General features: G+C 39.2%; 1 protein-coding gene across 1 annotated transcript in view; it reads left to right on the top strand.

Annotated features, from left to right (window-relative positions):
- Positions 1-25,055, top strand: part of LOC146004641 (uncharacterized) — a 77,992-nt gene that overhangs the window by 49,418 nt on the left and 3,519 nt on the right. Inside the window, exon 2 of the mRNA XM_083143543.1 lies at positions 20,460-20,537. Coding sequence (XP_082999669.1) covers positions 20,460-20,537 — 78 coding nt within the window. The remainder of the gene's footprint in view (positions 1-20,459; positions 20,538-25,055) is intronic.

Raw genomic sequence — 25,055 nt, 5'->3', positions numbered from 1 at the left:
AACTGAGCTTGCAAAGTGGAAAGATTGTATTGTCCTGGCGTGACGACGATGTGTTCGCTTCCGACGCTAATTTTGTTGTTGTGCTGGGTGACGTTAGGTATGAGGTACATGCTGTAGAATGCACGCAGAGCCACGGATTTAGGATAGACGATGTCGTCGTGCAGCGTGAGTTTCAAGATCGAAGATTCGCTCGTGAGATGGAACACGCCCATCTTAGTGATGTTGTTTGAGGTTCCACAATGCTTTCTGGAAATCCTCGATCGTAGGGTTATTTATTTTAGAGAGAAACGCGAGCACGGAGAGGCAGAGATGACCGCAGTTCACGTCTCCGAAATTTTGAATGCGTTCGTCGTTGTAGTATATAGAGGTTTTGTTTGTTTTCAGATAATGAATTAAATTTGTAGGTGGAACACCTCCAAAAGAATCGAAAACGAATGCTTTATCATTGTTTTTGTGGTAACATATCCAATGCGTGCCTGGATTTTCTTGACCGTCCAAGTTGACTACTCCGCATTCTCTTCTTTTGACGCTTGAAGGTAACGAGTCGGACATGAAAACTCCTCTGAAGTGTTTGATTTGTAACGGTTTGATCAGAGATTCAATATCTCGGTTGGTGAGTGCTTCTGTTTCTTTTTTTTAAACTTCTTCATCATGCCCTTCCCCTTCTTCTCCATGGCCAGGTTGTGACGTTTCTGTTCTTCCAATTCTGCTTTGTTCTTCTTCGAGTCGATGACGGTTTTCGCGATGGCGGCACTTCCGCCGGCCAAACTTCCAACGGCCCCCAATGCTGCCAGGATGGCCGGGATGCTGAATATGAAACCTCCGACCTTTTGTTGTTTTCGCGAACGCTGCAATCTTTTCAATTGAGGTGTGCTGAGCAGTAATTTCATTCCATGTCCTTTCGACAAGCAAGAACGTTTCTTCTCACGTTGTTTCTTGGTGAGTAACCCATCGAGGGCACCTAGATTTTTAAGATTGGAGTATGGTATCTGGTACACGACACCCTTGGGCTTCATGTTGATGCTCTATGTGTTATTTTCACGGTATGTTATTTATATATATATTCTGAGATTTTTTTTGTGTAGTTTTTTACGGTATGTTATTTATATATTTTCAAGGCCTCGCAGTCGTTACACAAATTCTATTACGTGCTTTGTTTTTTTGCCAAGAAGTTCCTTTGTCCCCTTGTACACGATTCGAGTTTTGTTCTCGATTAAAATAGATAGCTTCTCGTCGGATAACATGTTAGCGTATCGATCTGGTAAAAATAGACTGTATTGTGCGTTGAGCAACAGGCGTACCTTGGGACCATACTGCGTAGAAACGATTGAACCGGAAGTTATCGTGTAAGGTTTGTCGACTTCCAATTCCTGAATTTTTACATACTCGACTGACAAATTTAGCATTTGTTTTAATGCTTGGAGATCACTTATTTTTTCAGTCGTCATATCAAAGAAAAATTTCAAAGTGTTAGAGAGAAATTTAATTGCTTTTTTTCACTATGTGTGTTATTTATATATACCAAAAATTATTTTTTACGATGTGTGTTATTTATATATCAAGTTTTTTTTACGGTATGTTATTTATATACCCCACCCCAATTTTTGTTTCGTGTTCATGGCGATGGTGGTACCCAGTGCGGCGACCCGTTCACCCAGCGATGCGTCTCTGCTCACGAACCTTTCGAAAGCTGCGTGCTCTAACTTTCTGTCTGCTTCGTGACGTGCGTCCAGATCCGTCCGCGTGGTGTTGTAGGCGATGTCGTGATCTTTGCATGCCGCGTCCAACGGATTCACACCCTTGTCTCCTCTCTCCAATCTTTTCTCGAGTTTGGTACCCGGCCCGCAGTACTGGTAGCCAGGTAAATGCATCTCGAAAGGTAACTTGTTGATGATGTCGTTCACGAGTCCCTTTCCTTCGGCCACGTTCCAAAATTTCGGAGGCAGCGTGTTGATGATTTTGATGAGGTAACCTATGCCCTTGTCGTCGTTCACGATGAAGTTGGAAAGTTTCGTGCTGATCATGTCCACGATGCCAACCTTCTCGTTGTAGAAATTACGGTTACCTGCATTCTCTTCGCCGGCTATCACCAACAATCGGTCCACGAGTTTCCTAACGTCGTCCACCCAAACGAATTCTTTGGGTAACGTGTTGTAGCGTTTGACGCCGCTGCCTGTTTTGACCTGGTTCCAAATCGGTTTGATGAGATTCCTGTACTTCTCGCCGCTGCTCGATTTCACCCTATTCTGCGAGGCGTCGTTGTTCTGGTACAAGGCATCCGTCATGATCAGAATTTCCTTGTAACTTTGGTAATCTTCGTCGGTGTAATCTTTCGGCTGCTTTTTGGCGATGAGTTCCCACAGTCCTACCGTACCCGGATACCTGTTCCAACTATCCTTGTCGCCTAAATTGACTTTAATGTCGTTGCCTTCGAAGGTCACCTTCGATTTCCCAATCTTCCACACCACACCGCCGCCTTCGCTGGTTTCCATGCTGGGATACAATCCGAACACTTCATCCTTGTCGAATTTCCCCGTGCTCAGGTAGTCTCGTGCCAAAGGTCCCAACTCGATTTTATCCGAAGACGACGACGTGCTACCTATGGCTCGACGTCGTGCCGGTGCATCCTTCAGTTCGAACGGCGTCGAAGGAATGCTCGAAATAGGCGTGGGTACGGCGTAACTTTTAGCTGCGAGCGGTACGAGTTCATTAATCAAATTTTTATTTTGTTCCGTGACACTTTTAATTTCTTTACCTAGACCGCTGATGGCATCAATCACGGGTTGATCCTGACGTTTCTTCTCTTCGTAGAATCCGCGATTCTCGGATTTCCAACCTTTGAAGCGTTTCGCGAGGTATTTTCGCAACTTGAGATTTTCGTCTTCGATTTTTCGTTTCGTCATGACGTTATTTATATACGTCGTTTCTCACAACGTTGCAACGTTTAGAAAGTCGTTGATTTTGTTTCTGTATTTTCCGTCGTTGGGTTTCCTCGTCATGTCGATCGTCGCGAATCCGAAATCGTCACCGTTCCAGCAAGTAGAGCAGCAGCCTTCCGAAAATTGATTGTAGTTCATGTCTCCGCCTACGTAGTCATCGTACGCATGCTTGAGGTTGGTGTGATCTTGACGAAACAAACATATGAAATTGGCGTTGTCGCGCACTAACTGTTTTGGAATTTTGGAAAACGTTTGAGCTAGGTAAAAGCAATCCATTCCTTTGTGACGACCTTGCGTGAAAAAGTTGCGAATTTCATTTTGATTTTCCAGGATGGCGTCGTCGAACACAACGACTGAATTTTCACGACAATCGTCGAGTGGTTTTATTTCCGAGGCAAACGTTGCAATGTCCAGACCATCGTACAGTTTCATCAGTTGCTGGTATTTGGATTGCTCCAAACTTTTCGAGAACACGTACAGGTGCCTGTTCTTCCAATCTAACCAATTCGGTGCGAGGAGAAAATTGTCCACGAGCAGTGTCGTTTTCCCACACCCCGAAGGACCTACGATCAGACAGCGGATGCTGTCGGGAAGCAACTCGCCGTTCTTTTTTTTTCTCGTTTGACTTTCCGGATCCGGTAGACGCTTCACCACGTTCCACGTACTCACAAGATCACTTCGTCCGCATCGATCCAACTCTTTTCCGGAAGTCCCAGCCATTTGACCAAAAGTTTGTCACCTTTCCTACGCAATACTTTCTCGATGAGGTACGTGTCGGGGTGTTTTGTTTTAGAGAGTTCCTCTTCGTAAAATCTTCCTTTCAAAATCTCGCCGCTACTATCTTTTATTATATACGTGTGTCGGTTTCCAGGTAGAACTCGAACCACTGTAAAGAGTTCCGTGCTCCAATTTTTTGTGAACCCCTTCTCGAAGGTGCGTTTGAATTTGCTGATCCTCACCTGGTCTCCAATTTTGTATTTAGCTTTTTTTGTCGTGGGTGTGTACTTTGGACAGTAAACGGTAGAAATTAAACGCTGCTCGTCGGACTTGGTAACGTCGGCTGGCTTCATGCCTATCGTTCTGTGCACCGTATCATTATAGGTGTCGACGAGTTCCGGTAGGATGTCGACCCATTTGTAATTTCCCCGAAGCGTGAATCGTTTCCACATGTGTGTTTTCAAGGTTCGATTGAATCTTTCCACGATGCTGGCTTTGACGTGACTGAAGGTCGAATAATGTCGAATCTTGTGTTTTTGAATAAACTTTTGGAATACGGCGTTGTAAAATTCTTTACCGTTGTCCGTTTGCAGAAACCGTGGTCGTCTGCCGCCGCTTTCGCGAAAAATTAATTTGAATGCTTCCGTGACGCACGTTCCCGTTTTCGCCTTCAAAGGTAGAGCCCATGCGAATTTCGAAAACGTGTCTATGACGGTGAGGAGGTACTTGTTGCCCTTGTTCAATTTATGTACGTTTTTCAAATTGCCGCTACTCATCTCCACGAGGTCGCTTTGCCAGAGGTCGTCGATGCCCTTGGTTACCACAGCCAAACGTTCGTAGTTACGGCGCGCAGGTTTATGCAATTCTTCGACGATGGCTTGCCTAGACATTTTCTTAGAGATTACGTTTCAAGAGAAGCACAAGCGTGATGGGATTCAAAGAGGGTGGCACTTCGCTGGTGTTTTGAATGATCAGCTTATCGCCGGCACTCACGTCGAAAACGGTGAGATCTTCGTCTTCGTGTATTTCATATATGTTGCGCGTTTCGTTCCAACGTGCCAGAGGAATGTTTCCTGCTTTCTGCACACCACGATTCGATATCAAAGTCATGGTGGGAACGCTAGCTTTTCTGCCGTGAGACCAGTACGAAAATTCGTTTATCTGAATCGTGCCATCGAGGAGAAACTTGTAGTACGGATGATAAGGATGCAACATGTACAGTTTGTTACCTTCGACGAACGTGGAGATTCTTTGTTGATTGGGTACGCTGTTGATTTCGATGGCTTGCAGAGAATGCAGTTTAGCGAATTTAGTGTCGACGCCGAGCAGATTACTGTGAACTTGTCCGAGTTTATTTTCGATGGGCAGCAAATGCTCGACTATGGTATCCGTTACGGCAGAAAACGACGGTTTGATTTTCACTTCCACGTTCAACTGCTTGTAGTTTTCGTTGAGTTCTTGCAACTTGGCACCGAAAGAAGCCAGCGTCGATTCCTGCGTGGATTCCAGCACTCCAACTTGATCTCTGATGTTGACGACGATGTTCTGAAGGTTCTCGACTTGATTCAATTTCGAGCTCTTCTCGGTAAGATCGTTCACGATCCTTCGCATCTCTGTAAACTGCGTGTGAAGGTCGGCGACGCTCTGCGAAGTGGGCAGCGTCGACACCAGCGAACTAATTTCGTCTCGAATCTGTTCCACGTTCGCCGTTTCCGTTTCTAGTCGTTTCAGCATTCGAGATATGTTTCTTTTCAAAGCGTGCAATTCTTTGGAGGTGGGGAGATTGGCCACTTTACTCTCGAGATCGCTCAATGAACTTTTGATGTCGCTCGAATTGGATAGTGCCGTCACCGCCGTTTTCAATTTTTCCAAATCTTCGCTCGAAGGCACGCTCGTCCGTAACGATTCCAAGTCACCCTGTATGTTGTCGAGTACGTGATGAAAATGAGCGAGATTCGTTTCGACGTTCAAATTTTCTAAATATTCAATCTTCTGCTGAACCGTGCTCAACGTGTCTTGAATGCTCGTCAACGCTCTCGCTTCAGCGTGAATATTTTTAATTTCTTCGTTGATCAATTCCAAGGACGCCTGAAGCGTAGCGATGGTGGTTTGAATGTGTTCGAAATCTCGATAGGCCTCCAATTGAATTTTTATGTTCGCGACGCTTTTACCGATGACCTGCAGTTCGTCCGACGATGGTAGGTTCGTCATTGTATCTTCCAAAGTCTGCAACTTGGATTTAATTTCTTCCAACGTGCTGGTGAATTCTTCTTGTAATTTGGAAACGACGACATGCAAGCGTTCTACATCAATATCGTTCACGACGGTTTGAAGTTCAGAGAAATTCTTTTCTATTGCGAAAGTTCGTTCTTCGATTTCGAGTTTCAATTTTTCCAAATCTTCATTTTTCGATTGAAATTGCTGTAATTTGGCCAAATCATTTTGAAGCGAATCCACGCTCAACTGTATATTTTGAACGTTGTCGTAAGAAGGTACGTCGACATAATTTTTTATGAGCGTTTTCAGTTCGGAATCGATTTTCAGAATGGGGTCGAGACATTGCGTTTGGAGCGTAGCGATTTCCGACTCTAAACTTTTGTTTAAGGTCTCCTGCAAAGCGATCAAATCGGTCCTTAACTTCTTAACTCGAATGTCCAACATGAGAATCTCTTCTGCGTGGTCTACACGCTTGGTGTTGCCGAAAATGTCGTTAGGCATTTTTGGTTAACGGTTATTTATAATAGGATAGACGATTCGTAATTCTACGAAGAGAGGAATAAGTTTGTCGTAATCTCCGAGGAGTTCTATGTAAAAATAATCTCCTGCAGACACATCGTACGTAATGTTAGAAAGCATCTTGTCGTGTTTGATTCGAAAAATGTTCTTGCCGGTAGAAATTTTGATTTCGCCTGCGTTTTCCGGATTCACGGTGATTTGAAGTTTCCCGTCGATCGGAATTTCGTAGAAATGTAAATTGTTATTAAAAACATAAAACATCTTGCCCACATCGTCATTCAGTTTCGTCCAAATGCTGTTGAGGTGAATGATCAACAGACCGTTGAGTTTAGGTAACACGGAAGGTAAGACTTCATGATCTGGTATGGTTTCCATGATGATCTGTTTTTTGAAACCGAACAAGTTCATAGGCATGCTGGTTATTTAAGAATACGGTCATAGTTTTTTGTAATAACAGTCAGTGTTTTTTTTACTCAGTAACAAAAGGTTTTTTTGAGTTAGTGAAAATTGTTGTGTGTGGTGGTGAGTGCTAATTATTTGCACTGTGCGCAATTCTTATTTATTTCTAAACGACGATGTCCCCAAGGCAATGTGTGAATACCACACTCGAGGACGCACCTCTTATCGTCATCGGGATCCAGCGCAATTTTCCTAACTTCGTTTGTGGTGATGATATGGTCGACGCTCTGGATTCTTTGTTCTATGCTTAGTATCGTCGATTGTGAGTAAAGGCAATCGATGTAATCGTGGAAGGTGAGTTTGTTCTCCACCGTATTTTTGCCCACACCTTTTGCTTTCTTCGTGACACTACTCTCTGTTCTCATGGCATACATCTTCGAACGCAAACCCGCGAACTCGACAATAATATCACCGTTACATTCATCTTTCAGCTTACCTAGGACTTTTTTGTTGAGGGAAGGAATCCCAAATCTGTTGGGTTGAGGATACGCAGAAGTATCGAAATACTCAAGCATGGAAGGATTTTTTATGTCTTCATAGAGGTTAGGTGTTTGTATGCTGTAAATGAAGCTGTCGGTGTCCGTGTACAAAAGTGATATCTTATCATTGTAGAAGGGTTTCATTACGTCATAATGAAATTCGAACATGTAAAGTTTCGACAAGTCGAGAACCGTTGCGCCAACGTAAATTGGTTTTCTGAATTTCATCAATTTTATATGTAGATTGAAAAGTGCCAAATTCTCGTTGTAAATTTTTCTCGACTTGAATCTAGGATCGGCTATCCACTTCCGACATTTATTCTTATCGGAAATTAATTTCACGTCTACGTGCTTTCTAACATTCTCCATAGTCTTTCCGTACACCGCATTGTTCATTAATTTAAAGAAGTCCTTGTCTAAATCGGAAGTGGCAGCTGTTCTATGTTGTGTGTTAGTTTCTATGTAAGGTCTTAACCACGTGGAATGTTTAAACTTTAGTATTCTTCTAACATTTACTATCTGAACACCCTTCCCAATCAAAAACCGGAGATTCTTGTAGTGGACGACGTATCTCTGTTTAGGGTCCAATGTTAACAAAAGCTTGTCTTGAACCGAGTCGGGTGGACATTTGATTTCGGGAGTCGGAGGCAAATCCGAAAACGTGTCGTGCTGGTGGTCGGAGAATTGGAGATCTACCTCTGCGAAGACACCACACTCGCTATCGTCGAAATGAATAATGTCTATCGAAGTGGGATCTAACCATTCGAATCCCCCGTAAGGAAGTTTCTGAACCATGGCATGTCCGTAGAGATTATTAACGTCGGCGTAGAAGATGTAATTCGATGCTCGATTTGAATCGTAATCTTCTTTCATGTGTACGTTATTAGCTTTTACATGTCTCTGTACGCATTGCACCATTCCACCTCGTATCCCTCTTTCGATGAAAAGTAACATGTCAACGTCCGATATCAGTTCCAGCTTGACCTTTGTCTGGAATAACATTGCCGACCACGCTAATCCCGGTAGACTGTAGAAATACGCTGGATCTAATTTATAAATATTCGTTGCCGTTTTCCTGAACGCTTGAAAAACATCCGCGAGTATCGTCACGTCCAGTTTTAAGTATGCGTCGTGGTAGTCTCCGAGTGTCCTACATTCTAATTTCTCCCACATGAGTTGCGCGTGTTGGTATTCTTCGTCCGTGATTCCTTTCTCTCTGAGTCTGCTGTAAAATTCTCTTGGAAGTGGAAGAGCGTCGTCGTTAAATTTAGAACCATCACTAACATATTCGTAAGGATAAACTCCTTTACGTCTAACGAGTTCTATGTCTACGTTGGGAAAACTAGCTCTAGTTATTTTAAATTGATCGTCGGTGAGTTTGTTCGCTAAAGCATCCAGACTTGCAGAGAGAAATCTATACGAATCCAGAAAGCGCATCTCGATTGTATTTTTCGTTCCCGGAATCGACACTTGCTTGCTGAGACTAATGTAGCGTTCTTCATTCTCGGCCAAGACACCTATACGTTTCGGATCGTAGCCAAGATGTCTCACCAGGTGGTGAAAATCATATCCGCTTCCGTTGTGAAAGAATATGGGGATGAATTTAGGTTTCTGGATTTTAAGATTGCACGTGTTGCAAATTCCACCTATGTAGTTTCCGCTGAAATGATCGTGGTGGAATATTTTTTTGTTCTCATCAGTGAAACTTTGATCACATACCGGACACAGCTCAGTGGAATTGTAATTTTGAAGTTCATTTTCAGTTAAAGGTGCCATCGGTTTTGATGTAAGCAGTACGCTACCAATTACCTCAACCTCCTCCACCATTTTTTCCAGGAAGTGTTCGATTACATTTGGCCCGCGATATATATATGCTTCATTTATTTTATCACGTCGCACAACAACATAGCCGAAACTATTAGGTTGATGAAGCTGGTACGGCGTTGTGGAGGAAATTTCAGGATCTGGTTCGCAGTAGGAGAGCGGTTTGAGGAACGCCTCAAAATCTGCGACGATGATTGCGGGATGTTCCAACAATGCCTTGTGCATTTTGAATTCTTCGACTTCGTTCGTTTCGGGCATCAACATTCTAGCCGGTCTGTTGTCGCCGCAATAAATTTTATGTTCGGCAAGTTTCTCCAGAGCAATTTGACGTCCGGTGTATTTTCGATAATCGAGTTGTTTTTGATCGTCGAACGTGGTTAGGCATCTCGGGCAAACTTCGATGCAATTTTTATGCTTGGTTGATTGACTTCTGACCAAACGTGATAGTGAACGAATTAGCGTGTAGTGATGAACATCCTCGTTTGAAATTAGAAGGAGATTTATTACACAGGCATCGTCATCGTCGATATCGCTTATCCTGATAGGGTGCACGAGATATTTATCTGACGTGAAGGAATACACATTAATAGCGATGCGTTTTCCTGTACGATTTTCGAACTTTGTTATATCCGACAATGTCACCGGGTATTCAATGTCAGACATTACACTTTGAAAGTCGGTCTCGTATTGTTTGTAATGTCCAACCCACTGTGGATTATTTTTGCAATGAACAGGATGCAGTGCAGCCAACACACACCAGAGAAAACACTTGTTATCGCTGTTCTGTATATTTAGCACAGCCCTCTTGTGTTGAATGTTCGGTGGAAGAGGAACGTAGCTGGAAGCGCGAAGAGGCGAGAATTGGTTCACGTAAACAGTTAACGTGTGAGGACTTCCACATAGAGACCATCCCGACCCTTTAGCCTCGAAATCGTCATGTTTCTTAACCAGCTCGTTGGAAACTTTATAATAGAAGTTGTCCAAATTTTCGACGTCCGCCAAATAAAGAGTCTGGTTTTTTGTACGATGATAAAAAATACTCGTTGTGCCATCAACTTTCTTGTATTCAGAAAACAGAACAACGTATACTTTTATAGAGTTGTTTTCAAGTTTATCTTTTAAAATATTTACTACAGATGTTTTCGTTTCATCCAAGAAACTAAGAATGTCACGACCTGGTTCTGACTTAATTGAAAAATCCTGTAGTTGGTCGTTAAATGCAGATCTAATTGGTTTGCATTCATTAGATAATTTAATTTGCTTGGAAGTGGAAGCTTCCGTTTCTGAATTATCGATTTTCCTTTTCGATGTTGCTTGTCCGGTCGATGGTTTGCAAATTTTGAGATGTTTACTTAAATTTGTAATGCTAATCATCTTTCCGCATCGAGCACAAGGCTTAGAAGGCAAGGAACGATTAATTCTCGAACCTGTTTCGCTACATCTTGCCCTGTGTACCGATAAATTGTTCCTTGAGATTAGCTTCCCACAAGTAACACATTCAGTTTTATCATTTTTACGATTGAAACTGGTGGTGGATGCCATTGCTTTCTCCAAAATCACAAAAATCAAAAAGTCTAGTATATAGCGACACAATTTTCAGGTATGTTATTTTATATAGAATTTCTTGGAGTGATTACAAAACTCAAAAATTCAATCTACTGTAAATAGAATTTCAGGTATGTTATTTCTTGTGTGCGAATACAAAAACTCAAGAATTCAATCTACTGTAAATACAATTTTCAGGTATGTTATTTTATATAGAATTTCTTGGGGTAATTACAAAACTCAAAAAATAAATCTACTGTGAATATAATTTTCAGGTATGTTATTTTATATAGAATTTTCTCGGGGCGTTCAATATTGTCAACAGTATTATATTTGAGCGAGTCGCTTGTCGCCTAAACACTGCAGCTCACAGGTCGGGAAAATCTGACATGAAAGTAGACAATACGTTTATGCCTTATTTATATATAATTTTCACGGGGCGTACAATATTGTCAACGGTATCATATTTGACCGCGTCGCTTGTCACCTAAACACTACAGCTCACAGGTCGGGAAAATCTGACATGAAAGCAGATAATACGCTTATGCCTTATTTATATATAATTTTCACGGGGCGTTCAATATTGTCAACGGTATCATATTAGAGCGCGTCGCTTGTCACCTAAACACTACAGCTCACAGGTCGGGAAAATCTGACATGAAAGTAGACAATACGTTTATGCCTTATTTATATATAATTTTCACGGGGCGTTCAATATTGTCAACGGTATCATATTTGACCGCGTCGCTTGTCGCCTAAACACTGCAGCTCACAGGTCGGGAAAATCTGACATGAAAGTAGACAATACGTTTATGCCTTATTTATATATAATTTTCACGGGGCGTTCAATATTGTCAACGGTATCATATTTGAGCGAGTTGCTTGTCGCCTAAACACTACAGCTCACAGGTCGGGAAAATCTGACATGAAAGTAGACAATACGTTTATGCCTTATTTATATATAATTTTCACGGGGCGTTCAATATTGTCAAGAGCGTTAGTTTTTGTAGAGCTCTCTTTTTCCATTTTTCCTCTATACAGTGAAGCTGTAGAAGACGCAATTAGCTAACCTAGCATACAACACACCTTCCTAATTAATATGGATATTGTCACACATTTCTCTTATTTTATACTGTTGTAAATAGAAAAGATTATGTACGGTAAATATTTTGTACATTATAGGGAAAAAATGCAAAATATCCTCCAATTTTAATTCGAATCGAGTCGAATTTTTACATATTTCCACGCCGCCACATATTGTCCTATTTGCTTCTTTTACTTGCCTTGCTTAATTAACTCTCGCTAATTAGCATTTTTTTGGAAGAAGTCAACTAGAACAACATATGGCGGTATGAGAAATATGTAAATTAAAGAACATTTTAGCAATATATGGGCCCTAGCAATTAGCTTTCTCGACTAAGAGTACTCTTTCAAACGTCTTCTGCTGATCGTATTACTAAACGAGGACGTTTAAAATTTTTGGGTGTTGAAAAAGTTTGACGCTACTTTTTTATTTCTATTGTTTGCTAATAGATGGCGCTAATAGTACCCCCTCCCCCCTCTTCTCCTCTGCTGTATGACAAATAGCGCAAACATAAAAATCAAGATTTTGGAGAGCAAAACATAAAATTTGCATGCATCTGATGTCGAACCGGGAACTTTTATCTTTCGGGGAGTCAACATTATTTTTTACTCAGTCGTCATATAACATGAACGCACGCAAATATTCACATGTGCTTTTATTATTTTGTGTTCGGTAAGTACAAGTATATTCTTACATAAATTATTGTTTAATTTAATAAATTATTGTTTAATTTAATAAATTGTAAACTCGGAACTTGCTAAACTAATACTCCTTCTGTGTTTCATTAAACTATTGAAAGCGAATGTTGCGTGCGCGCGAAAATAGCACACAAAAAAGACCGGATGGAAGCAATTTAAAATCACTGGGGCAAGGTCAGTGTTACGAGAGCGTAAAAAACACGTGCTTCCATTCAACTTCGAAAAATAAGAATGAATATGTAATAACACTGGTATTATTTGTAATCACAGTGCTTACTCATGTATTTTTGTTTAATATTTTATTTCAAATTCACTGTCAGAAACTAGTGTTGTTAGTTTCTGCATGTAGGTTTATTTACTCTGTTGGTTGTCACTGTCAAGTTTTTAGTATTCGTACAGCATAAAAAACTATAACCCCCCTCTCAAAATATATACATTGTATACGCCAAGATGCGCAATAGCCTGGCAACACATCATGAAAAAACATGTCAAGAAGACCCAGTGGGTTTATAAGTCAGTGCTGCCAATTCCTATTTGTAGGTTAGCTTAGCCAGTGAAAGATCATATAGTAGAATTTTTGTAGAGTGGGTGTTTGCGAGTTCCACGATGCCTTGCCCGAGGATACCCTATGCAGTGTCATCCTGATTGCAGAGAAGTCCTTCGCCTACGACGTGAAGAACGAGAGGGTGACGGAACAGTTTTAAAATTCATAAAAAATTGCCACATACTAAAAATCAACATCCAACACATTTTAGGTTATATAAAATTTGTGAAAACCTTATAATACTGAAATATTAAAACAAACGGACTCCCCCTTGTAGGTTAGTTCGGTGCGTAAATAAAAAAAATGATAGGTTAAGTTATATCACTTAGGATCGTAAAAGAAATTAAAAAATCGTAAAAAAAAAGATAGGTTAAGTTATATCACGTAACATCGTGATATACCTACCAACTACAAATAGAAAAAAAAATAAGTGCAGTGAAAATTTGTACTAAAACATCGCTAAACGCTATAACATCGACAAAAAATTGTCAAAATATGTCAAAAACTTATATTCGATTGATAAAAAAAATACCAACAAAATATGATCCTCAAATAATAACGTTCAAACAGTACCTAAATAAAAAAAAATGATAGGTTAAGTTATATCACTTAGGATCGTAAAAAAATTAAATAATCGTAAAAAAATGATAGGTTAAGTTGTATCACGTAACATCATGATATACCTACCAAGTACGAGTGGGGGAAAAATGAGTATAGTGAAAATTTGTACTAAAACATCGCTAAACGCTAAAACATCGACAAAAAATTGTCAAAATATGTCAAAAAGTGATATTCAATTGGTAAAAAAAGACCATACCTACTAAGTACTATTTTGAAACCCCTAATATACACTACTCCAGCTCATTTTCTTTTGCGAATGGGTAGAATAGTATCTTCCAAACTATATCCTGTCCCGTTTATCTCTCGAGCAAGGCCGCGTATGGCGGCAGAGAAGGGGGGAAATCGAATGGGTAGAGCGAAGCCGTACGCGCTGCTGCGAAGGCTGGTAGTTGCAGTCGCCTTGCACACTCAATTCCATCCCCTCTCACGTGATCATTGGTGGAACCGTCTCGCGTCACTACTTGCGCAGAGATTTGGTTTCGTTCGCCTCCTCCAGAGATGGCTGGAACAAAGTATAACACTACATGTCGCGCGAGATTAGGAGCATCGCTTCTTGGATGCTTTTTCAAAATAATAATCTTGTAAAAACTGCAGCTTCTCAAGAAATGAGAAAAATACCGTATAGCCTATTGATAATTGCAACGTTTCGCTGCAAAAGGTTCTTGCCTATTGATCTTCATGGTAACAGTTTCATATCGGCACAACGTCTTTCTTCATTTTTACACAAGAAACTACTTAGAGAAATGAGTTTCGGTAGCATTTTCAAAGTTAGTGCAGGTATTTTCTTTCATCTTGGAATCAATTTCACCGGGAAGTCATGTATTTTTTCAAGAGAAATATCTCTCCGACGCACAATTGCCGTTGCTTTCGTTTCCTTCCTCTACGTGAACCGGATGTAACCCCCTGTCAGTGTTTCCAACCACGCCGTTGTTTTTCAAGAAGACGTAAAAACGAAATATACATTCCTGATATTACTGCGACCCCAAATTTTAACTATGTTTGCCTAACCTAACCTAACCTTACCGTGAATGGTTTCTGGGGCTATGCGTGAATGGTTTGTGGGGCATTTTTCGGTTAAGATGGTTGGAAACGGTGCGTACCAAATGATGATCCACAACGCTAGTCAAGCTGTGCCCGGCACATCGTGTGTTACGCAAGCAAAAGAAAAGGAAGAACAATAATTACTTGTAATGTAAAAAATTGAAATTATTTTCGTGAAAAAAGCAAATTTTCACCTTGAAGAATCTTTCGCAATGCAGAATACGTAAGTGCGAATGTTAAAAATGACAAAATAAACGAGTGAGAGGTGTTGTGCCCATACGAAACTGGTACCCTCTTCATATTATTATGACAACTCTGCTACAATACCTCTATTATTAAATTATTAATATATGTTATATACTATTTGTGGGGGAAAAAGAGAAATGCTTACAACAATAATTTACATTTTTTTTGCATAACTTTCCAAATATAAATTCTGTATTTGACTTGTCAAAAATTCGTATGGGTATTAATATGTCTGACAAATTTAAAAGTCATGATGGGTTATAACAAGGAGAGGCATTATCTCCATTGCTCTTTAATTTTGCCTTAGAATATGCTGTAAGGAAGGTAAATTAATCTAATGAACGACTAAAATTAAATGATCTGACTCAGTTGTTTGCATATGCAGATGATGTAGACTTACTAGTGGATGATATAAATAAAATTAAGAATAATGCTAAAATATGTTTGAAAGAAGTTAAAGCGATAGGTTTGGAAGTTAGCAAACATAAAACTAAATATTTGCTTACAGGTCGAAACCAAGTGTTAGGTAACAATCAAAAATTAATTACTGATAACAACTCGTTTGAATTATTTTCAAAATCCAAGTGCTTTGGAGTAATAGTAACAAATGAAAGTGATATTAAATCGTATAATATCTAAGAAACTAAAAGTTAAAATATACAAAACAGTAATTTTTCTTGTAGTATTACATGGATGTGAAACTTGGTCCCCTTTATTAAAAGAGGAACATACATTAAGAGCATTTGAAAGTAAAATTCTTAGGAAAATATTTGGTCCTAAAAGAGATGAGGAGACAGGTGAGCGAAGAAAGTTACATAATTTGTATTCATCTCCAGATAATATTATTAGAATGATTAAATCGATAAGACTTAGGTAGGCAGGCCAAGTGGCACGAATGGGAGAGGAAAGAAGAGTTTACAGGATTGTTGTTTCGAAACCTGATGGTAAGAGACCTGTAGGAAGGCCAAGACGAAGATGGAGGGATGACGTTGAGATGGACCTAAAGGGAATTGGTAAGGATGGAAAAGATTGGATTGATCTTGCTCAGGATAGGGACAGATGGAAGGCTTGTGTTGCTGCAGCCATAAACCTTTCGGGTTTAAGATGGCGAGAGAGTTGGTTAGTTAGTATTTGACTTGTGAAATCGATATTGGCCTTAGGACCTGTAACTATGAATGTGTCCAGAGCGAAGGAAATTTGTAAATCAGGCACTGAGAAAATTGTAAATCAACATTGCATGGTTGACCTGTGATTCGAACTCATCCGCAAAAGAAAGAAAAACAACGAAGCTTTTGTTTTTCACACTATGTAGGAAGATGGTTTGTTTTAAATAAGGTTGATTTAAATCAAGATTTAAAGTGGGTAATTTTTTAAAGAAAATAATTTATAGAGTAATGTACATAAGGAATTTGTAGATATCAGAATAATTTTTGGTGAAAGTACGTACATTAAGCTTGTAATCAGTGAATGGCGTTTACTAGGCTCTAAGAAGGGGAGCTCACGCGAAAGGAAATGTAATATGTAACACCTCAATTTTTCTTGATTTAAAATTAAATAATTTTTATAGGCAAAAATAGCAAAAAAAAAATGTTAGAATAATGGGGACCTCAGAAACGTAAGGTTTGGTAGAGATAGGTAAAATGGGATAACAGAAAAAATACTGAGGGATCCTCACAGGAATAGAAAGTCATCACAGTGGAACCTTTGTCCAACATATACGGTGCAAGACGCTGGCGTTACGTCACAAAGTGAAGAATGGCGGCAGGGTCAGGTGACGGTCACCCCTTCGCTCCCCGTCGCAGGCAGAGAAGTCGGTTGCCGGTCACCAAAGCCTTTACAGAGCATTGGAGGACGTTGGAGTCACCCATGTGACCCAGCAGCGAGAAGAAAGTTGATCTTTTCCCATACTGCTGGTTGCATAAGTGACATCCTTATCCTCAAACGATATTTCTGTTTGATTGACAAAAGGTACAAGGCGCAAGTGTTTGTTTTGATGTAAGGACAGGAAACAGGTGCTTGACATTTATAAGCAATATTACTCTCTTGTCGCGGGTCCTGCGGTCCCCTTTCCTTTCTTTTGTCCTGTTTCCCACGCTAATCTCTAAGGATGGTAGCAAGTACGAGATAGAATACCCGGTGGAGGCATCTAGCGGTTCAGGTCCCACGTTAAACTGTAGGTTCAGTCCCGGTTAGCCTCTCTGTGTACAAAGTGGACTTTGCTACGTCCCCGGCTAGGATTATGAGAAGTCTTCTCCACTCAGGGCTTTCTGGGTTTAATTAACAGTCTCAATATCACATAATTAACGCTTTAATAAGAGTAATAGCTTTAACTGGAAATTAGTTAAAACACACTTCCACTGAGATACTTACTTTACACTACAGCGCCTAGAATAACGTAGTGTGGAAAACGGCATGGTTTTGCTCTCTCTCGCTGGTTCCACTCGAAAATGATCCGCTAGAGGCGCTGGTGTTGACACCGCGGCTTGGTGTTCGAAGTATGGAAGTAAATGGGGTTTTTGCTGCAACGTCTGATTCTTTTCCTTGTAACATTTCTTTGCATCAGAAAATTGTTATGATATTTGGTACAGTAGTCGCGAAAATATTAAAGAATATTATGAACCGTCGATCATGACCTGTCCTTGAGTTTTTTTATTAACAATGCGGAAGAAAACATAGGTATGGATTGTAACACGTAACATGACAATTGCTGCGAGAATTAGTATTGTGTATGCATTATCCTGAAAGGTTCATTAATATTGTCATTGTCACAAATATTATTTTTATGGAAATTCACACAGACAATACTCGTTTATTTTAATTAATTAATTAATTAATTTTATTATTAATTAATTTATTTAATTTGCGGTTTATTTTCATCAAGTACAAGGTAGACATTTTACAGCCAAGTCACGAGTAAAAATGCACAGTCCTTAACACCAAAGTTCTACTTACCAATCTACACGAATGTAAAGCAATTTGTTGATAGAGATGACAAGGTACAGCCTAATCGGCTATTTGAACTCCATGGAATATGAAATTAAATTCTTTCGAATATCTGCATTTCGGGAAAATGACTTCATAATATGTACGCCACGAAACATTTTTTCTCCTTCATGACACTATTTCAATTTTATTAGTATACAAAAATAAACTTGTGTACACAATCCAACGTTTGACGTCCAGCCTCACATGCGATATGTTGATGCTCGTGTTGCGTTGCACATAAAACGTATTTATGTTACTTTTCTGTGTAAATTAATGCCATTTCGTGACTGCAAATCACTCCACAAATATAACTGTTTCCATCAATTCACTTACCGCCTTTCTAGAGAAACAAATCTACACAATATATTCCAAAAACTAACTTAGCGGCATTACTTTCATAACAAAATTAGCCGCTGTGTCGATCGCACTGCCATCTACTTGTCATCGTCTCGGGGAACCAGTTTCTTGGGTCGTTTTCCACACTACGTTATTCAAGGCGCTGTACTTTACACATGCCTTGCAGAGGCAAATCTTTCAATTAAATTTCAGCTTTGCTATTTTCAACAGATTAGAAACAAGAAATAGCCACAATATTACTCACAAAAAGCCTTCCAATAACACAAACTTAGACTTACATTAATGTCATGTTTCATATTTTTCATAACCAAACCAAACCGAAAAAAAATCTCTATTTTCTTTCATAGTTACCAACTCGCTTATTTTTGCGGAGTTGCCAACCTCGCACAGAAAATTATCATACCTAAATGTGTGATAACACTAGATATCTTCAATGACCATACAGGCCCTCCTATACGATTGATAACACTGATTCAAACGAACAGGTACGTAAATTAAACAAATAAATAATAATCTTTTGCTACGACATAACTTGGGTCGTTGCAACTTCCAAACAAAAAATCTAACTCAAGAACGAGACAGAGGTTCGACAGTCTCATCTGTTCTGCGTATTCTTATTGAACGTGCTGAATTTACTTTCAACAGACAAACTTTTAATCTTCCGAACTGTTATAATCTTTACGTCCCTTTTTAACATTAAGGTAGGGGTTTTAGATAGGATAATTTTTTTCCTCGTATACTTTTGCAAATTGCCGACACACAAAAATTTTAATTCGTCATCACAAATTTTGTTTTGGTTAAGGGGCTTATCCCCATGTTGTCTGACGGGCAAAAATAGCCTTCTTGGAAGCTTAAGTAAACTACAGTGCAGATTATGTGAAAATTTCACCCCGACAAGAGTTTCAGTGAATGTTCTTCACTTTTGTTAGCTGGTGGAGAAACGAAAAGGCTCGTTACCATGGAGACGGTTTGTTCTTGTTTTGTCTGCATTTCCAAACTTAACATCCGCAACAGTTTAGTAATATGGAGGGTTAATTTGCATGAAATGCCTTTGCTCTCCTCCACCTTCTTGGTTCCACGTTCCACTGAAAGGCAGATCAGGTGTTGACTGGCCGAAGAGTGGTTTATGACTAAAGGTAAAGTAATGAAGAGACAACACTGCACCCAGCCCTATCTCTTGTTTCAACCGCCCCCCCCATATCTTTTCACTTTCTTGTTACAGCTTTCATACTTGTATTTATACTTGATAATACCTTTCTTATTTTCTGGAGGCACCTACGTATTTGCTTAAAAGGGCACTTCTTTGTGGTGAGCACTCATGCTATACTGTAGTATAGCTTGTCACTATTACCTTACAAACTTTCCAAGTTCGATTATGTGGGGCCAAATTTCATTGGTTGAAATGCCACTTTCAAATGTAGTTTCCGGTCCAATTATCAAATCCGTTCATACATTACACTTAAAACAAATGTGGCTGGTTTTATGTCACTAACCGCAAAAATGTAACCAATTTTCATAGCAGCTTATAGTATCCAGGAATTAAACTTGAAAGAGTTAAGAAAACACCCAACTAACTCTCTAGATTTCTTAAACCCGAAGGTTAATGGCTGTTTCAACACAAGCCTTCCATCTGTCCCTATCCTGGACAAGATCAATCCAATCTTTTCCATCCTTACCGATTTCCTTTAGGTCTATATCAACATTATCCCTCCATCCTCGTCTTGGCCTTCCTACAAGTCTCTTACCATCAGGTTTCCCGACAAGAATCCTGTAAACTCTTCTTTCCTCTCCCATTCATACCTCCTTATCCAACACTATAAGAAAACAGCACAGAAAGAAATCCCTAATCAACATATGCGACTATGAGACAATGTTTTTCAACCTACTCTATCTTGGTATTCCTTGCTGTAATATATTCTATGCTTGGGTAACACGGATTATAGTCCGTGAGATATAACTGTTCTCTCTTTGCGCCAAAATATCACTTCACCAGTAGGCGCAGTAGCGGAGCAGCCAATCAAGGAGAGCCTCCAGCTCATTGGTTGCCTGATCACGTGAGTGCCATTACATCAGAATTTGGCAGGAAGAGAACACAGTTAAAGCTCACGGACTGCAGTGCTTTTGTGTAATAATTGTCGCTTGCATTTTATGTGCTAGTTTTTGACTGTTTCTTCTTCTTTGCAGATGAATCAGCTATGCAGAGTCTGTGGGGAACCAGCGGCAGGATTTCACTTTGGTGCTTTCACGTGCGAGGGGTGTAAGGTGCGTTGTAGGTATTATTCTCCTGGTGTAACCTATTCCCTACTGTCCCCGCATGGTTATTCGAGCGAGCCAATGAGCTTCGTGCGTCTACTGCTGAAACGCCAGCTGATTGGCAGTCACGCTCGTTGACTGAGTTTAGGCTCTTGTGTGAAGAGGGAGGCACTTACTCCTCATGCACTATATTAATATCGACATATCAAGTTTGTTGAAAACATTTCACTTAATTTCTGGTGAGTTTTTACCACGTCTGTACCACTTCTGACAGTGCAAATGCACTTTGCGCGAGCTGCTGAATCAAAAGTATTATCAGATAACATATGTTATCGGAAAAAACAACAGCTACCTTTCCGCCCGAAATAAAAACTTAAAAAATACCAATCTATAGTTTTTTCCTCCCAAATAATAGAAAAAACACATACCGTATAGTTCCCTTTCTATTATGAGGAATATAATAGAAATTGAGTTAGAATGTTCTCTTTTTATGATTAGAAATACAGAAGGAACATTAGTAGTGCTCAATATGTGTCCATACGCAAAATCAGAAAAAAATCTAATTGATTTAATAGTAAATACCTTATCAGTCTGTTGTATCTCTCCAAGCATATTCATGGAAAGAGCCAATACACGTCTGCCTGAAAGAAAATAGAAGAAATGTTAAAAGAAACGAAAAAATATATACATCGTGTAACTGGGGAACAAATGTTAGTCTCAGGTTTCCATCAAATTACGGACACTAACTTATTTTACTGGTAACATGCCAAGGTAAGTTTTTATTTATTCTCTATGCATAGGAGGAGAAACTATGCGGAATTATACGGGGCGAAAGATAGATCACGATTGGCCTGGTTCAGACTGGGGGTGGACACAAGTCAAACGCAAGCGGGTGGACGGTATTGCAGAATGTGCGCTGTACGGTGAGGAAAGGGAGAAAATTTCACATTCTCCTCCAGTGAGAGGAAAGAGGGGAGAATATAAACAACGAACAAAGAAAATCTATTAGGGAAATAAATTGCTATAACATGAAGAGTATAATGAAAACCATTACGAGGAAGGAGAGGCTAGCAGGGGAGAGGGTTTCAAATAAGGAATCTGGTAACTTGCCTGCATTATATCTGGACAAAGATAACACAGAAGCTATGAGGGAAGAATGAAAGTCAGTGACAGGCGGGTTATTAAGACTTCCAAGAATCAACTATCTAATGATTAAATGATAATACAATAGTAAATGTGTAATGAAAACAAGGAAAGTAAAATGTAGAATATCTTATGCTTGATTTTATGGTCTATTTTCCCCACTCTTCGTTCATTGTAAATACTAGTTTGCACAATTTTTGTGCATATTTTCATTTTTAAATTATTAAATTGTTCTTTTCAGTGCCTATGAATTAGCGATTCTAAATAAATTCTCCCTTATATTTTCATTAGTATTTAATTATTAACAAATATTTTATAGGAGAGAAACGGTATGCTATGTAGAATACTAAAAATATTAACATATTGCGCGACAGTCCTCAAAGGCACTTGGCCTATTTCCCGACTGCCAGTCTCCCTCCCACAATCCTACCTAGAGGTGTGGAGATCTTCAACAGGTAATGGGGTGACGTGGGGTCAGCACGTCGAACCCTCAGCCGTTGTAAAAGATTTCCCAGTCCGAATTACGCTGCTCACTCGTTGCTCCCCAATTTCTTCACGATGGTGGGTTGCCGTCCATCCTATACACAGGCCGAAAACCTAGAGACTGAACCCAGACGGACTCGAACCCATGCCGTCGCGCAGTCAGATCCCAAAGCACAGCGCCTTAGACCACACAGCCACGAAGGAGGACATGTAGAATAGTACCTTTTCTAAATATATTAAAATTATCAAAATGTCCTATTTGATTCGTGCACTGGCACTGTGGTGTTAAAGATTCACTGGCAGTGATTGCAAGAGGGTCACATCACATTTTGGTCAATGTTTAACTTCAGTGGTGTTAAAATGGCTTACAGCCTTATATCTTTGGTATTTTAACAGCACTGAGGTTAAACTTTGACCAAATGTGGTGTGGCCATTTGCGACCGTCCTCTGTCTCGTTTTGAGACCAAATATTCTACTGTGTGTATTGTTAAAATTAGTATATTTTGATAATTGACAAAGGGGCAATTCCACTGTGACGGTTGTGACATTCAGACAAATTGACATTCATTTTTTAAAATTTTTCTTAGCAGCTTCAAATATGTAACGCTATCAATTCATGTAATTTCATTTTCCTTGATGATAGTTATTTAATTGCAGAATATTTCTCCCCCATCTCAATTCTCAGCTACAAGAAATATATATTTTTTGTAATTGTGACGGCTGTGACACTTCTGAGACGTGACTATATGACCTTCCACAGCCTTTAAGAAAAACTCTGTGAAATACATGGGTTTACTGAAACAATATTATTTCATTTTCACAAAGCAAACTTTACTCGACATTTAGATGCTTTTAGTTTCTAAAAACATTACTACATACTTTTTTTAATAAACATTGTTTTGCCTGTGACGAGTGTGACACCATGCACATTATTTACTTTGTAGGATTATGGAACAATGCTAAGGCTATCAAAATTATCATAAATAGATTCTTCAAACTAAGGTTTGTTTCAGAGATGAAGTAGGATGCTTCAGAGCTTAAGATATAGAAGCACTGAATGAGACAATTAGAACGAAATTAGAATTAATTTTGTTTTCTTATGGTATAATACTGTATCATAATAAAATTAATTAAATGAAGACACCACACATAAAATCCCACTTCTACTATAAAAACTAATAGGTTTGAAACAATATGTTATTTAAAAGCCATTAAACTAATGTTTGTATATCCAAATTCTGCATAATAGTTTTACCTTTAATTTCACATATGATATTTTGAATAAAATAAATTAACCTTGTTTGTCAACTTTCACAATGGAATGGCTCAACATGTTTGGAAGAGAGGTGGTCTGCAATACCATTACAATGTTGTGGTCACATCAGGGTATATATGAAGCAGTAGTCATGCTATAATTTCCAAAATAATGAGTTGGTAACGTGCTTAGTTTGTTTGTAAGGTAGATTGTACCAAAACACGAACAAAACAGGCTAACCTTTCATGATCACTATTATATGACAACGGTCAACGATTACTCTATCTGAGAACAACCTTATACGTTTAAGAATTGAAAACTGCTTATAGTTAACAACAACTGCGTGTGGATTAATTTGCAATTATTTATTCTATTGGGTAATCATTATTCAACTTCTAGTTTCCCTATCTTGGTACTTTTTAATAGGTGCCCTGTTTGTTATTGACGATATTATTAACAAGAAACTCATTTATATGTACTAGAAAATGACGGTTATGAAAATATATATTTAGTTAGCGTATTTTCAAACCCGATAGTGCTGCAGAACCAGAAGCATAGCTATAAAGCTTTCTTATTGGCTGTGTGCACCGGAAGTGTTTATGTTCCGTGTCCATTGTTCCTTGTTTCTTCGTATGGAAAAATAAGACTCGTGATTATATAGTAATAAAGTTTGTAATCAAATTGTCGAAATTATGTTAAGAAATATACGTTTATATAATAAATACAATGTTTAAAATGATATACGTTGAACATGCATCATTTTCTCAATTGTCATTGGTAGTTACAATGTTTGCACTGATGTGACTTTAAATAGAAAAATCATTCACTTCAAGATGAGTTCTGATTTCTGTCTTCTAAAACATTGATTTAAATAATTTTGCTAAAATATCAACCTTAGTATGAATGGGTTTCTTATCTTGTTGGAATGGATATGTGAAATCTACACTGTTAATTTGAACCCTGCCATCTAGCGTTACCTTGAAGGAACGCTGCATTAACTTCCGGAATGGTAGCCAATCAGAAGCCAAATATCGCTGGAGGTTCTGCAGTACCATAGGGTTTGTAAATACGCATTTAGTTACTTAAATCAAAATATGGAATTAAATATGGGCTTGCAATTGTCTCACCTAATATGCATTGCACTCGCATAGCATCAATTGTAATGCAACATTCAATGTGTCTTTTCTGTTACCGAGGCAATAAATGACCAAACTTTCTTTTAAGTGCTGATATGTGAATCCCCTGTTATCCCTGGAGCCTGGGCAGATTTTATTGATTGGAATTTATCCCATGAAGTAATGGAAGTATATTTAAAAGCTTGAGCTTGCATTCTCTATCCTTGACAAGAATGTTGGAATAACATATGTATTGTAGGGCCTCCGCCGATGGCGCAGCGGTAGCGTCCTCGCCTTGTAATCAAGGAGTCCCGGATTCGATACCCGGTGGAAGCACATAGTGGTTCGGTCCAGTCCCGATTAGCATTAATGTGCTTAAAGTGGACTTGAAACACCAAATCAATCAATTAATCAATAACATATGCATTGCCTGTTGTCACGCTCTAAAACAAATAGAGAGCACAAAACGAACAGAATACAGATGAACGGACAAGAAACGAAAATAAGGAAATAGCATGAATATTTTATGGA

This window comes from Lepisma saccharinum, chromosome 22 (genome assembly GCF_977018435.1).
Source record: "Lepisma saccharinum chromosome 22, izLepSacc3.1, whole genome shotgun sequence".
In the NCBI taxonomy this organism is placed as follows: Eukaryota; Metazoa; Arthropoda; class Insecta; order Zygentoma; family Lepismatidae; genus Lepisma; species Lepisma saccharinum.
Note: the sequence above shows the minus strand (reverse complement) of the source record. Positions and strands in the feature narration are given on the sequence as shown.